The following is a 16,637-nucleotide window of genomic DNA, read 5'->3' as shown; positions in this document are numbered from 1 at the left end:
AGTACGATGTATGAGATAGGCGAAATACCCTCAGACTTCGAGAAGAATATAATACATCCAATCCCAAAGAAAGCAGGTGTTGACAGTTGTGAAAATTACCGAACTATCAGTTTAATAAGTCACAGCTGCAAAATACTAACGCGAATTCTTTACAGATGAATGGAAAAACTGGTAGAACCCGCGACTTTGGGGTACATCAATTTGGATTCCGTAGAAATGTTGGAACACGCGAGGCAATACTGACCTTACGATTTATCTTCGAAGGAAGATTAACGAAAGGCAAACCTACGTTTCTAGCATTTGTAGACTTAGAGAAAGCTTTTGACAATGTTGACTGGAATACTCTCGTTCAAATTCTGAAGGTGGCAGGGGTAAAATACAGGGAGCAAAAGTCTATTTAGAATTTGTACAGAAACCAGATGGCAGTTATAAGAGTCGAGGGCCATAAGAGGGAAGTAGTGGTTAGGAAGGGAGTGAGACAGGGTTGTAGCCTCTCTCCAATGTTGTTCAGTCTGTATATTGAGTGGGCGGTGAAGATGGGAACAAAGGGAAAGTTCGGAATAGGTATTAAAATCCATGGAGAAGAAATAAAAACTTTGAGGTTCGCCGATGACATTGTAATTCTGTCAGAGACAGCAAAGGACTTGGAAGAGCAGTTGAATGGAATGGACAGTGTCTTGAAAGGAGGATATAAGATGAACATCAACAAAAGCAAAATGAGGATAATGGAACCTAGTTGAATTAAGTTGGGTGATGCTGAGGGTATTAGATTAGGAAATGAGTTTGGCTATTTGGGGAGCAAAATAAGTGATGATGGTCGAAGTAGAGAGTCTATAAAATGTAGACTGGCAATGGCAAGGAAAGCGTTTCTGAAAAAGAGAAATTTGTTAACATCGAGTATAGATTTAAGTGTCAGGAAGTATTTTCTGAGAGTATTTGTATGGAGAGTAGCCATGTATGGAAGTGAAACATGGACGATAAATAGTTAGGACAAGAAGAGAATAGAAGCTTTCGAAATGTGGTGCTACGGAAGAATGCTGAAGATCAGATGGGTAGATCACATAACTAATGATGAAGTATTGAATAGAATTGGGGAGAAGAGAAATTTGTGGCACAACTTGACAAGAAGAAGGGACCAGTTGGTAGGACATGTTCTGAGGCATCAAGGGATCACAAATTTAGCATTAGAGGGCAGTGTGGAAGGTAAAAATCATAGAGGGAGACCAAGAGATGAATACACAAAACAGATTCAGAAGGATGTAGGTTGCAGTAGGTACTGGGAGATGAAGCAGCTTGCACAGGATAGAGTAGCGTGGAGAGCTGCATCAAACCAGTCTCAGGACTGAAGACCACCACAACAACAACAACACAAGGAGACTACATTGAAAAATAGGAAAGTTTCAGTGATGTAAGTACTTTTTTTCTATTCTGTTCTGAGAACTTTTCAAACCACCCTCGTATTCACATATTCTAGACACAGATGGAATCACATTACAGTAAAACACTCACTAGGGTCATCATGCACTGGTGTAGACGACTTCTGCTTCTGTTTCACACCGTACGGTTCAACTGGAAGTGCGTAACCATTCTTTACGCTATCTTGAACCCATGCAGGTAGCACACAAGGGAGCTGCCACTGTGATGCGTACTTGAATTTTTCTCCATAAGGTTCTTGGATAACCAACATATGAGTCTGGTCACCTATAAGTTTGCCTGAATACTCACCACCTATGAAAATAAAACAAAACACACAAATTTTACATATTTCCAGAGTTCCAACAATGACGTGTGCTCTAATAAGAATAAATGCCCGCAATTATATATGTAACTTGAATGTAAAGCAGTGTTATCTGATGATGTGTGATGATGTCAGACAATTTCCTGTATCATCATCTTCAATGTTTGATGCATTTTCCAAGAGACTGAAGATACTAAATTGACACCAAAATTAATATGAAATTTTCAGCTTCAGGTCATAAATGGTATCACAACCTGTTTTGAGTTATTAACAAGTTCTCGTCTTCATGTTATATAGCAACTCAAAGTGTAACTGAATTGGTCAGGGGAAGTCCTACCGATGCATTGTTGTGTGACCTGAAGTTGAAAAACTGAACTCTTTCTGGTGAGCAGACATTATTGCACGTTAGTCACCTAAAAGCATAACCTCAACACACCACACAACCAAACACCCACAGCCCCCCACTTCCTGTCATCTGCTAAACAGCACAAGAGATTGCCACTGAACCTGGGAAGCAGTGCACTGCAGTGTGGTGCACATCCTGTAGTTCGAAGAAACTGGCAATAAGCAAGTAAACATGCATGTTAGCACTGTTCATAAACATCATTAGTGTTATTCCTGTACCTTTCAGCATAGCTCTGGAACACCTGGAGAAATTTCAGCCATACCTAGTATGCCTATAGTGCACTGGAAAATAAAGCTGTCCTCTACAGGAAGCTTGGTTTGAGCTTAAAGGTGCTTTAATAGGCATAGTCCACTAGGGCAGTATGCCCTCACCTCTCTCAAACCTTAGAACTGACTTACAGTTACGTGGATTTTTTTTATTTTTGGTTTTAGTTTTTGGTTTTAAGGCGCAAAACTTCTATGGTCATTAGTGCCCGGGCCGTGACTCAGGAACAGTAAAAAACCGAAATTGAAAACCAGCAGCAATGGGAACGTAAGTCATAAAATTGGAGAAACTAAAAGCAGAAGGAAGGCTTAAAAATCCACTACAGAAAGGGGTTGGTTGTCCCCAAAAAGGCTGACGTCATTTCACTGTCACTAATAAACTGGAGAACGCGGTCGGCTGAGCGCGTGTCATCTGCTAAAATCTACGATAGATCAGGCGATAGCTGTAGACAGGAGCGTAACGGATTAAAATAGGGGCATTCAATTAAAAGGTGTCTTACCGTCCACAGCTGAGAGCAGTGGGGACAGAGTGGGGGAGGATCGCCGCTTAAAAGATGTCGATGGCTAAAAAGACAGTGCCCTATCCGGAGTCTAGCTAAAATTACCTCCTCCCGACGACGCGTTCGGGAGGAAGAGGTCCAAGCGCAAGGAAGGGCTTTCACTTCCCACAATTTATTACGGGGAAGTGTTGACCAATGCGCATGCCATAAATGAGCAACTTTGCGACATAAACCGCTCCGTAGATCGGTGAAGGGCAGCGACTGAATAGCTGGCCGAGGAAGAGAGACCGCAGCCTTGGCCGTTATATCGGCCGCCTCATTCCCACAGATACCAGCGTGTCCCGGGAGCCAGAGGAACGCCACCGAGACGCCCCCCAGGTGGAGCAAGCGCAGACAGTCCTGAATCCGGTGGACCAGAGGGTGCACAGGGTAAAGAGCTTGGAGACTGAGGAGAGAGCTGAGAGAATCTGAGCAGATTACGTACTGTATCCGCTGATGGCGGCGGATGTAGTGGACAGCCTGGAGAACAGCGAAAAGCTCCGCAGTATAAACCGAACACTGGTCGGGAAGCCGAAAGTGATTTGGGGTGTCGCCAACAATATAGGCACTCCCTACACCCAACGATGTTTTCGAGCCGTCGGTGTAAATAAAGGTGGCGTCTGTCATTTGTGCACATAGAGCAGCAAATGCCCGACGATAAACAAGTGAAGGTGTACCGTCCTTGGGAAATTGACAAAGATCACGGAGCAGACAGATCCGGGGACGCAGCCAAGGCGGTGCTGTACCCCAAGTTGTCAATAAGGTTTTAGGAAAGCGGAAGGAAAGAGAATGGAGCAGTTGACAGAAGCGGACTCCCGGGGGTAGTAGGGAGGAGGAGCGGCCTGCATACCCTACATCAAAGGAGGCGTCGAAAAAAAGGTCATGGGCTGGATTAGCAGGCATGGAAGACAGATGGCTAGCATAACGACTCAGAAGGACTGCTCGCCGATTGGACAGCGGAGGTTCAGCAGTCTCAGCATAAAGGCTTTCCACAGGGCTAGTGTAAAAAGCTCCAGACACTAAACGTAATCCACGGTGGTGGATAGAGTCGAGACGCCGAAGAATAGACGGCCGAGCAGAGGAGTAGACTATGCTTCCATAGTCCAATTTCGAGCGCACTAAGGCGCGATAGAGGCGGAGAAGGACCACTCGGTCCGCTCCCCAGGAGGTACCATTCAGGACACGGAGGGTGTTAAGGGATCGCAGACAGCGAGCCGAAAGATAGGAAACGTGGGAGGACCAGCACAGTTTTCTGTCAAACATAAGACCCAAGAATTTAGCGACGTCTGAAAACGGAAGGTTGACAGGACCTAGATGTAAGGAGGGCGGAAGAAACTCCTTACGTCGCCAAAAATTAACACAAACGGTCTTACTGGGTGAGAAACGGAAGCCAGTTTCGATGCTCCACGAGTGGAGACGATCGAGACATCCTTGAAGACGTCGTTCAAGTAGGCTGGTCCGTTGAGAGCTGTAGTAGATCGCAAAATCGCCCACAAAGAGGGAGCCCGAGACGTCAGGAAGGAGACAATCCATAATTGGATTTATGGTGATGGCAAACAGTACAACACTCAGCACGGAGCCCTGGGGTACCCCGTTTTCTTGGGAGAAAGTACGGGAGAGAGTAGTGTTCACCCGCACCCTAAATGTGCGCTCTGCCATAAATTCGCGAAGAAAAAGGGGCAGCCGGCCTCGAAAGCTCCAAGAGAACAGTGTGCGGAGGATGCCTGTCCTCCAACAGGTATCGTATGCTCTCTCCAGATCAAAAAATATTGCTACCGTTTGGCGTTTCCGGAGAAAATTGTTCATGATATAAGTGGAGAGAGCAACAAGATGGTCAACTGCAGAACGATGCTTCCGGAATCCGCATTGGGCTGGTGTTAAAAGACTGCGGGATTCCAGCCACCAAGCTAAACGGTAATTCACCATACGCTCCAAAACCTTACAGACACTACTCGTGAGAGAAATGGGGCGATAGCTAGAGGGGAGATGTTTGTCCTTTCCAGGTTTCAGAACAGGAACGACTATAGCTTCCCGCCACCGTCTGGGAAAGGTACTGTCGGTCCAAATTCGATTATAAAGGCGAAGGAGGTAACGCAGACTATGGGTTGATAAATGCAGCAACATTTGGACATGGATACCATCCGGTCCTGGGGCGGAGGAGCGAGAAGAAGAGAGGGCATGTTGGAGTTCCCGCATGGAGAAAACAGTATTGTAGCTTTCGTGATTTTGAGAGGAGAAAGCAAGATGTCGCACTTCCGCTGCACGTTTCTTCAGGAGAAACGCTGGTGGATAATTTGAAGAGCTCAAAATCTCAGCAAAGTGCTGACCCAATGAGTTGGAAATTGCGACGGGGTCCACTAAGGTATCATGCGCGACAGTGAGCCCAGAGACCGGAGAGAAACTAGGCGCGCCTGAGAACCGTCGAAGCCGACTCCAAACTTCTGAGGAGGGAGTGAAGGTGTTAAATGAGCTAATAAAGAATTTCCAGCTTGCCTTCTTGCTATCGCGGATGACGCGACGGCATCGCGCACGGAGCTGCTTATAGCGGATACAGTTGGCCAAAGTAGGATGGTGACTGAAAATGCGAAGAGCACGTCGCCGCTCACGTATTGCGTCACGGCATGCCTCGTTCCACCAAGGAACTGGGGGGCGCTGGGGCAATTCGGAGGTGCGTGGTATTGAACGTTCCGCAGCTGTAAGAATAACGTCGGTAATATGTGTGACCTCATCGTCGACGCTGGGAAAGCGACGGTCATCGAATGTTGCTAGAGACGAAAAAAGTGTCCAATCGGCTTGGGCAAACTTCCAGCGTCGCAAGCGCATATATGGCAGATGAGGCTGCAGTCTAAGGACACATGGAAAGTGGTCACTCGAGTGTGTATCATCAAGGGCGAACCATTCGAAGCGCCGAGCTAGCGGAACAGTACCGACCGCAAGGTCTAAATGAGATAAATTTGTTGTGGAGGCAGACAAAAATGTGGGGACCCCAGTGTAGAGCCACGTGGACAAGGATGTGGAGATCCCCAAAGTGGGTGGTGGGCATTGAAGTCCCCAACCAGCAAATAGAGGGGTGGAAGCTGACCAAGAAGATGAAGGAGATCAGCTCGTGCCATTGGTGTGGATGATGGAATGTATACAGTACAAAGAGAGAACGTGTATCCAGAAAGGGAAAGACGGACGGCGACAGCTTGGAAGGAACTGTTTAAGGGGATTGGGTGATAATGGAGAGTATCATGGAGAAGAATCATGAGTCCTCCATGGGCTGGAGTGCCTTCAACAGAGGGGAGATCATATCGGACGGACTGAAAATGGGGGAGAACAAAGCGGTCATGGGGACGCAGCTTTGTTTCCGGAAGACAGAAGATGACCGGCGAGTAGGATCGTAAGAGGACCGACAATTCATCCCGATTGGCTCGAATGCCGCGGATATTCCAGTGGATAATGGACATAGGGTGATCAGAAAATGAAGGAATGTGACCAAGGGTGCTGTCAACTCAACGACTGCTCAGAGCTTGCGACCGACAGCATGGAATGGCATTCAGCCGAAGGCAGAAGATCCTGATCCATAGGTTGGTCAGGAGCAGCCCCTGCCACCAGCGATCGGCCGGTTGACCGGCCACCAGCAGTGCGCCTCGGCGACACAGAAGACGGCCGAGGGCGATTTCCGCCAGGTGGTGCTGTAGATGGGACACGCCTTGGCGGAGAAGGAGAGGAACTGGGTTTCTTTGTAGCCTTCTTGGAAGTATGATGTTTAGATGAAGGAGGAACCGATGGTTGTGAAGTTGCGGTACGTAAAAACTCTTCACGAGTATGCTCTTTTTTCGAAGACTTGGCGTCTGACTTTTGGGCTCGAGATTTAGCAGAACCCGACGAAGGGTGAGCCATAGAGTGGGCAGGCGAAAGTGGGGAGGTTGAACGGGCGATCTTTGCGCTGGCCGATCTGACAACAGTGGTACTAAAGGTGAGGTCGCAAGTCTGCGTGGCCGCCTCCTTTGTTGGCCGAGGAGAAGCAAGGACAGTGCTGTATTTTCCTGTCTGAGGCACGGTGGGCTGTCGACTGGCGAATAGTTTTCGAGCAGCAAAGGTCGACACCTTTTCCTTCACTCTTATTTCCTGGATGAGCTTTTCGTCCTTAAAAACGGGGCAATCTCGAGAGGAAGCAGCGTGGTCACCCATACAGTTGATGCAGCGAGGGGATGGAGGTGGACAAGCACCCTCATGGGCATCCTTGCCACACGTAACACATTTGGCCGGATTGGAACAGGACTGGCTGGTGTGATTGAACCGCTGACATCTATAGCAACGCGTAGGGTTTGGAACGTAAGGGCGAACGGAAATTATCTCATAGCCTGCTTTGATTTTCGATGGGAGTTGAACTTTGTCAAATGTCAAGAAGACAGTGCGGGTTGGAATGATGTTCGTGTCAACCCTTTTCGTAACTCTATGAACAGCCGTTACGCCCTGGTCAGACAGGTAGTGCTGAATTTCTTCGTCAGACAATCCATCGAGGGAGCGTGTATAAACGACTCCACGCGAGGAATTTAAGGTACGGTGCGGTTCCACCCGGACAGGGAAGGTGTGGAGCAGAGAAGTACGCAGCAATTTTTGTGCCTGGAGGGCACTGTTTGTTTCTAACAACAGGGTGCCATTCCGTAATCTGGAACAAGACTTTACAGGACCTGCAATTGCGTCGACACCTTTCTGAATAATGAAAGGGTTGACCGTGGAGAAGTCGTGACCTTCATCAGACCGAGAAACAACAAGGAACTGTGGCAACGATGGAAGAACTGTCTGTGGCTGAGACTCAGTGAACTTACGTTTGTGAGCAGACATAGTGGAAGGTGAGGAAACCATTGCGGAAGAATCCCCCATGATTACCGGCGTCTCCGATGGCGCGCTCCTCCCTTGTGGGGGCCCTCACTGAGGGCACTCCCGCCTTAGGTGATTGTTCACACCTCCCGACAAACTGACGGAGGGACCAATTGGTACTTTCGGAAGGTATCAGCTCGGGTAATCACCCCTCCCTGGGCCTGGCCGTTACGTGGGGGTACGTACGTGTCCTACCTGTCTACCCGGGGCGGGGAATTACGCGTTACCCCGTCACCGGCTACGCATGGAAGTGCGTGGGTCGGCCTTCAGACACGCACAGGGAGGAAAAAAGAGAAAGGGAAAGGAAAGAAGAGGGGGTCTCAAACGCCGCAGCGGAGAAAAGGGCAAAGAGAAGAGGGAAGGAAAAGAGAAGGACAGAGGAAGGACGAGGACTTGCGAGTGTAGAAAGCAAGGAATTTGGAACAGTTTCGAGCGTCTGTCTCCGGACGTAGGCACAAACCATACTCCCAGAGGGGGAGAAAGGGAAGGAAAGAGCCAGAGGTGAGGGGGGGGAAGGATGCGGAAAGGGAAGGTATGCAGCCCGGAAAGGAAGGAGGGCCACATTAGCTTGGGGTCCCGTGCTCGCTACGCACGTGTCCACAAAAGAGTTGTGGACCCCCTGGGAGACAGTTACGTGGAGATCACAGTTTAACGTGGACAAGATTCCCCCTCTCCCATTCCCTCACACTCACCAAAAACTACTGGGAGTGGATGTGGGTGAGATGCACAGGAGGTGACATGTTAGTGTTATGCTGTATACAGATTTTATTTCTTTTCCTGTTCAGTATAAGGTTTGGATAATCAGTAACTTTGCACTGCAGGACAGTCAACTAGTAGCCTCAGTATATTTGTAGATACGAATTAATATCATTAACCACACAGTAAAATACTCTCTCTCTCTCTTGTGCAGTATCACATGCCAAAACCTTTTTCAGTATCTTGAATTGTTCATCATGTGAAAGGAACATTATTTTGTACTAAAGTGGAATTTGAGGGCAGTCAGTGATACTTCAACTTTAAGACCTCAAACATTCGTGAAGTAGTTCGTGACAGGGAATAGATGTAGATGTATTAAAAATTAACATGTGAAAATTAGATTTTCTTTCATTCAGTGATGTATCAGTATTTATACTGACTAGGCGTAATGCCCTAAAGCCATCAGCATACGGGACGGGGCAGCTAACGTTTATGTGCACGTAGACCTGGCACGTGCTGGGTGACGTGACTTTGCACTCTCAGCACTCTCCCAGCTGTCAGATTTATCTGGCTCACAAACAAATACAATTTGTTCACAAAAATGGATGCACAGATAATTTGTTCATTAGCTCTCTTAAAAAGAACATTTCCTTTCCTGACCATATGATAGTCATGTTGCTCTGTCTGTGGTATACAAAAATAAAACTTTATATTTGTGAATGTGTAATAAGACAAAAATGAAAGATACGTGTCCACTCAGTAAAGGCATCAACTTATAAAAGTTCACCAAATCAAACAAACATATTTCTGAAAGAGAATGCACTTATATTTACAGAACATCATACCTTACATAAATTACATCCATTATTTTTATATGAAACTCCCACAACCTTTTAGAAAACACGAAGGTGAAAAATGTATTAATACAATGGCACAAGAACCCTCATCTTATTTGTTCTCAGTTCCTTATTACGACGTCACAACCTACTACGCCATTTGACAACTTGCGTGGTATCATACTTCTTGTTACTATAATCGCCTAAATGTTGCTCACAATTATATAACAAATCCTAATACGAATGACCAATTTTCATGAATTTTAATTGAGTCCTTGCTTTAAAAACAGCTTACTATCATTACATATGAGTTATGACACGAAAATTCTTTAACCACCAATATGACGTTGCCCATCATTTTCTTACAAGAAATCTCATCAATAATGATTTGTTCTCATGACATTCAATGTGCTGGTGCTTAAAAACATAAAACCCATGGAATATGGGCTTCCCCTGAACATGATAAATACAGTATGGCATCTTGCTTTCTGCTTGTGACATAGGGACCGTTCATGCTTCCTATTGGTTCTACTTTACATGGCACAGTGGCAAAATATCGCAGAACTTACTTTGTAACAATGAAATCAATCGTTACTTATATTATAATTTAAATTGGTAGATAAAAAAACTACTCACCAAGTGGTGGCAGGCGCACGCACACCAAATGGTTTAACTTTTACAAGCTTTTGGAGCCAGTGGCTCCTTTTTCCGGCACAAGAGTTGAAGGAGAAGGAAAAGGGATGAAAGAAAAGGACTGGAGTGGTTTAGGGAAAGGGGGTATAGTTCAGAAAAGTCATCCAGAACCCCAGGCCAGGGGAGACTTATTGGGAGGGGGGGGAGGGAGAGAAGACTAAATGTACAAATGGAGGACACACTGCAAAACAGCCAAAACTAGAAGACGACATACTGAAATGGATTCAAGGACACCATCAAAATGGCTTTGGAATACAAGAATGATTCAAATGCCCACTTGTAAACTAATGCTACAATGGAACTTGACAGACTAAGGGTGGAGTTAGTTCATGCTACAGGATTATCAAGCATCATGGACTCAGCAAGCAAATCGAAACCAAAATATCTCCGAAAGGGCCACAAGAGTATGAAGAGAAAATATTATCTTTCCATCACTTTATTCTTCAACATAGAAAGAAAATCAATGTGGGAGTAAGCTGAATGGCGAATATAGACAAAACTCCTCTGACATTTTATGCGCCGAGTAACAGACCTGTTGCCATGAAAGGTGCAAAAACTAACTAAAAAACAAGTGGACATGAAAAAATGCACTACAATGTTGTCCTCTTATGTTGTGCTTACAGTGCTAAACTTAATCCAAGACCATTTTCAAGAGCAAAACAAGCCAAAACCTTCAAACAAGCCAAAACCTTCTAAAATACTGCCAGGTGGTGGTGTTCACTTACATAACAAGGTTTAGATGAATGAGGCTGGTGTGAAATTATGGATTTACAGATATGGGAGGGAAGCAAAGGTGTTTTATTTGAGAGCAGTTCTCTTCTTGTGCTAGATCAGTTTAGTAATCATTTGAAAAATTCTGTGAAAGAGAAACAGACAGGGAAATCTAGAGCTACCTGTTATACCACGAGGACTTACTTGACAACAACAATCTCTTGATGTCTCAATAAATAAAGCATTTGAAGTGCACATGAGAGGAATGGAACAAATGGATGATACCCAACACGGATTTATGCCAGAGGGAGCTTTAAAAGACCTACAGTCAAACAAGTGTATCAGTGGATAAAACAGTCTTGGTCTAGAATGAGAGAAGACATTATTGTTAAATCTTTCAAGAAGTGGGATATAAGTAATGCTCTTGATGGCAGTGAAGACCGTCTTATGTACGAAGAGGATAATGATGAGAGAGACGAGGAAGAAGGTTCAGATGATGAATTAAGGGATTTTGAAGATCAGTTCAGTTTTATAATGGAAGTTTTTTTCTGGCTTTGTAATCTAATAACAAAAATTGTAAAAATGTTATTGTTTTAAAAACTGCTTAAAGATTACGGTGTGTCATAGTCCATAAAATACAGTACACATACACACAAGTTTTCCTTCACATGTGTTTATTTATGTCAATGAATATCAAATAAAGTTAAGCCTGCTGTGATTTCAGTGTTCTCTGTCCCAGCAATCTGTTACATTTATGGCAATGTGCCTGTCATCACAAAGCATTAAACACCACTGAGGGCTGCAACAAAGACTAACATGCCATCGCACAACTGTTCACTGAACACATCCTGTTAATTGTGGTGCCACACACAGCAAATGGAGTAACCTACAAAGGCTGTAGCTGGTAGAAGCATGATACTTTACGCATTCTGTCGATAAGCTCGGAGCATAACCACTGCAAGCAAAATTAATGCACTGTAGTGAATGGCATATGAGGTATAACTATATAATTTAAACCTCAGTGGAATATCAACAATGTAGGAAAAGACAGGTTGCTACATACCATAAAGATAACACGATAAGTTGCAGACAGGCACAATTAAAAGAGAATCACACAGAAGCTTTTGGCCACAGCCTTCATTGGAAAAAGAGAAACACCATTCATTCAGCCTAATGCCAAATCCAGCACCTCGGGCCAGTATGAAACTATCATGTGGAATGGTAGCAGCAATCTGGAGTGGGCGGGGAAGGCATAGCAGTGTATGGGTTGAGGAAGAGAGGAGTGCTGTCTGGCGGAGTGAGCGGGGACTTTCTCCTCTGTATCTTCCCAACTGCTCTGCTTTTCCACTCTGTTTTCCCCACCTCCCTACCCCACAATCTCCTGACACTGGGCCTGTTGGTTTTCTGGTCCCTGCACATTCCGCCCCAGAGTGCTCCTCTCTTCCTCCACCCATACACTGCTATTCCTTCCCCTTTCCAATCCCTGGCACCTCCAGATTGCTGCTACCATCCCACGATAGTTGCATTCTGGCCCAAGCTGCCAAAGTTGGCAGTCACATGTGTGTGAGATGTGCTTGCTTGTGTGGTTCTCTTTTTTCTGACGAAGGCTGTGGTCATAAGCTGATGTGTATGTGTCTTAAATGTGCCTGTCTGCAACTTAGCATGTTATCTTTACGGTAAGTAGCAATTATCTTCTCCTACATTGTTAGTATTCCCACCTGGAGCTTCCATTGTTTGACCAAACCTAAGTGGAAGCCGTGGTCACTCCATTTGCCATGTACACCAATCACATCAGTCATACTTTGGAACAAGGCGCCAAAATAAGCTTGCTGTTTATCACTCTATATGCTACAAACCACTGTATTAGCGTGATGTCACCACACTATGTAACTGTCAGCTCAGGCAGAAAACAAAGAACCAAGATGTAATCTAGCAGTTTTCACTGTATTTCACAGTTTTCAGTTTATTTCACCATACAGGCTATAAATTTTTGGTATTTTCGAGGTGAACATAAAATGAAAGAATTCTCAGAACTGTGTTTTAAGGTATAATTTGTGGCAGTAGTGTGTTGGGAAAATGGCTTAACTGCCTCATATATCATTAGCAAAAAAGACAATCTTTTCACAATTACATGCCCTACAGTATTACTAGTAGTAAAATCCACTTTTTTCCCTTATAGGTCTATTTTATGACGTAAAATTTTGAAATCTCTTGTTTGTTTATGGATTTGCAACTTGGTTATGTAAGTTGACATTATTGAGTGCTGGTGAAATTGTTACCTATGAGGAGGAGAATGAAATTCTTGCACAGACTGATTTATAGCTTCTGTGCTTGTTTGTACTTTAAAATCCAGTAGTTTAGGAATTACAAATGTTTCGTAGGCTATAGCCTGAAAACATATTACATAGTGAGCAAAACAAAGTGTGTTAGTGTGGTGCAGGGTCTGCAATAACTGTTGGGTGATTTAACAAGTCATCAGCCAATAACAGCTCACTAGCCGGAAATTGCCAATGTTTTCTTGACTCTGATCAAGCGTATTCTTAGAGACTGTGTTTCAATTTGAAGGCTTGATGATCAAAATTGTCGCTGAATACAGTATATCAGAAATACAAGCAAAAAGATGAGAATGAGATATAAGTGGCACAAGACAAGGTGATGACTGGGCTCCTTCATCAAGTATTGACTCGGTCTGGAACATTTAGCGTCAACTCTCCTGTTTTACCACTGCTGATGCAACCCATCAATAGTTGTATCTTAATTGCACGGTGAAGCTAAACGTTGCAAGTTCCGTTGGCTATACCGATCTTGGATTACGTCAGCATTTTCTCTCTCATGTTGCCCCTCTCCACAACAAGCTAAAATAATACCTTAACTTCATCACCATCTGCGGTGCCACATATAACTCGCACAGTAACATGAAATACTAATAGGAAGAAAACAGGATGAAGTCAAGTGAGAATTGAGGTGAACCTTACTAGGGAGAAACATAAAATTGTGAAATTTTTAGCACTAATCTTATGGGTTTTCCACAGGGGTTATGAATTTATGGTGTAGAATTGCAAAAACTGTACAACCGGAGAACGTAAAATCAAAGTTTCACTGCGACAACCGAAAATTCAGTGAGAGGTTATGTCCAAGGATGGCATAATTCCACAACAGTGGAACACTTGCTTTTTGCTGAGTCACATACTATCACTTATCAATACCTGTGTTTCAGAATCTTTCATTGCTTATGAAATTTTACTGGTGCACGTAGGAAAGGAAGTAATCCAGTTATTGCACCCAGAAGAGCATCAAGTTGTTATGTCTCATTCAAATTCAAGCATGTTGCATGGAATGTAACAATGAAAAGTGACTTTCTGCTTCTGATTGTACAAACATAACTCAAACCAACTGAATGACTATACCTCAATGTTTTAAGCAGTTTATGAAGTGTGAAGACTTCATTAAATCATGTAAGATATCCCTTTTCTTTTTTAATCAATACTATCATTTAATGACAAAAACTATCAGTCAGGCATCTTCAGGCAATAAACTTTGTAAGAAATTTCACAACAATATACAAACATTTGACTGATGACCAAATATATCGTGTTTGAAGTTCTAGTTTATTTTTACACTATTCATTTCAAAGGTAGTGCCTTCTTTAATTTAACAGTAAATATTAAAGTACAAATATGAATTATTGAAAATAAGCAGCATTTAATGTACAGTGAGGCAGAATGGCTAGCCCGTAAATATTTTCAAGCATGCAAAATTCCACATACTACTGATACATGCACTTAAAAGAAAGAAGAAACTAGCTTTCTGAACCAACTCTTTCCTCTTCGGAGAGGGGGATATATATATTAAGGGGAGATGCCAGAGAGAATACAAGATCAAAACTACTTCACGTAAATCAGCAACTGTCAAACAATAGGACAAAGTGACAAGTAAATATGGATTAAAATGAGGAGGAGGAAGAATGACAACTGGAATTAAGAACTAGGAGAAAAGTGGAAAATAAAGACGAGAACAACCAAAACGAGAGTGATGGGAGTGTAGCTCAAAGGCTTTCACAGGAAAAACTTAGTTTGTTGAAAATTTCAAAAAGTATGCCACAGCATGAGAATGAAGTCATTGTTTATTCTGGCTGTCATAATATGAACTTTAATATTTTTACAAACATCAACTGATTCAATTCATTATAAATTATCCCAGCAAGGACTCATTTTCAGTGAACATGACAAAGATTTTGGCCAAACTGAAAACTAAATGAGAGCCACATGTACGTGCCTGATTGCTAGCTACAAGTTGCTAACAAGGGAACCTCCACATCGCAACCCCCTCAGATTTAGTTATAAGTTGACACAGTGGATAGGCCTTGAAAAACTGAACACAGATCAATCGAGAAAACAGGAAGAAGTTGTGTGGAACTATGAAAAAATAAGCAAAATATAAAAACTGAGTAGTCCATGCGGAATATATTCAACATCAAGGATAGTCTGAGCTCAGGATCGCCGTGGTCCCGTGGTAAGCGTGAGCAGCTGCGAAGCGGGAGGTCCTTGGTTCAAGTCCTCCCTAGCGTGAAAAGTTTAATTTTTTATTTTCAGACAGTTATTATCTGTCCGTCCCCCGATGCGAGGTAACTGCGCCGTAGTATGGGGACGCTACACCTAAACAAACATATGTTTTGACGGAGCACAGGGAAAACTGTGCGACTGTGAAACTGTTGCATTCCTTTGTTGCATTTTATGTGACAAACTCTTATGTTTTCATCACTTTTTTGGGAGTGATTATCACATCCACAAGAAAACCTAAATCGGGCAAGGTAGAAGAATCTTTTTACCCATTCGCCAAGTGTACAAGTTAGGTGGGTCGACAACATATTCCTGTCATGTGACGCACATGCCATCACCTGTGTCATATAGAATATATCAGAAGTGTTTTCCTGTGGAGGAATCGGTTGACCTATGACCTTGCGATCAAATGTTTTCGGTTCCCATTGGAGAGGCACGTCCTTTCGTCTACTAATCGCACGGTTTTGCGGTGCGTTCGCAAAACACAGACACTAAACGTAGTACAGTGAACAGAGACGTCAACGAACGAATGGAGAGATCATAACTTTGCGAAAATAAAAAAAGCAAACTTTTCACTTGAGGGAAGACTTGAACCAACGACCTCTCGTTCCAGAGCTGCTCACGCTAATCACGGGACCACGGCACTCCTGACCTTACATTATCCTTGATGTTGCCTATCTTGCACATGGACTACTCAGTTTGTATATTTTGCTCATTTTTTCATAGTTCCACACAACTTCTTCCCATTTTCTCGATTGATCTCTGTTCAGTTTTTCAAGGCCTATTCACTGTGCCAACTTATAACTAAATCTGAGGGGGGTGCGATGGGGAGGTTCCCTTGTAAGAGCAACAATAGAAGACTAAGTGTCACGATGAGCGAGGCTGTTTTTGAAGATACAGCCAACGTGAATGCTGTAACAACAGTTACTGTTCGATCTGCAGATCACAGCAGAGAAATTCTTTGACACAACAGCCAACTTGGATCTTTATCACTTTTCCTCTAAAAGATCTTCAATAGAGAGTAACACAGAGGTACTATAAATGATTCATTTGTATTCAAAGCTCATGTAAAAACACGGCTGATGCACGAATAGAACCATAAATTTGCAAGTTTGCATTTTGCTCTCTACAGATGTCATTCTGGTGACACGACATGTCAAACTGACAAGTTCATTCTTTATCTTAAGTGGCGACATCCTGCAAATGGTCATAGCAGCAGCAGCAGCAGCAGCAGCAGCACTGAAGCGTTTTCTGAGCTATTCCACTGTTCTCGGTATCGGGGAGGGTATGTAAAGACAATCCTTAATGTTTCCCCAATGAAAAAAGT

General features: G+C 43.7%; 1 protein-coding gene across 4 annotated transcripts in view; it reads right to left on the bottom strand.

Annotated features, from left to right (window-relative positions):
• Positions 1-16,637, bottom strand: part of LOC126240314 (DNA topoisomerase 2-binding protein 1-A-like) — a 308,035-nt gene that overhangs the window by 221,070 nt on the left and 70,328 nt on the right. For all 4 annotated transcript variants that reach the window (XM_049947915.1, XM_049947916.1, XM_049947917.1 and 1 more), the window contains one exon: positions 1,510-1,728. In XM_049947915.1, the coding sequence (XP_049803872.1) occupies positions 1,510-1,728 (219 nt within the window). The remainder of the gene's footprint in view (positions 1-1,509; positions 1,729-16,637) is intronic.

This window comes from Schistocerca nitens, chromosome 1, assembly GCF_023898315.1.
Source record: "Schistocerca nitens isolate TAMUIC-IGC-003100 chromosome 1, iqSchNite1.1, whole genome shotgun sequence".
NCBI lineage: Eukaryota > Metazoa > Arthropoda > Insecta > Orthoptera > Acrididae > Schistocerca > Schistocerca nitens.
This window is presented reverse-complemented; position numbering and strand designations above follow the sequence as displayed.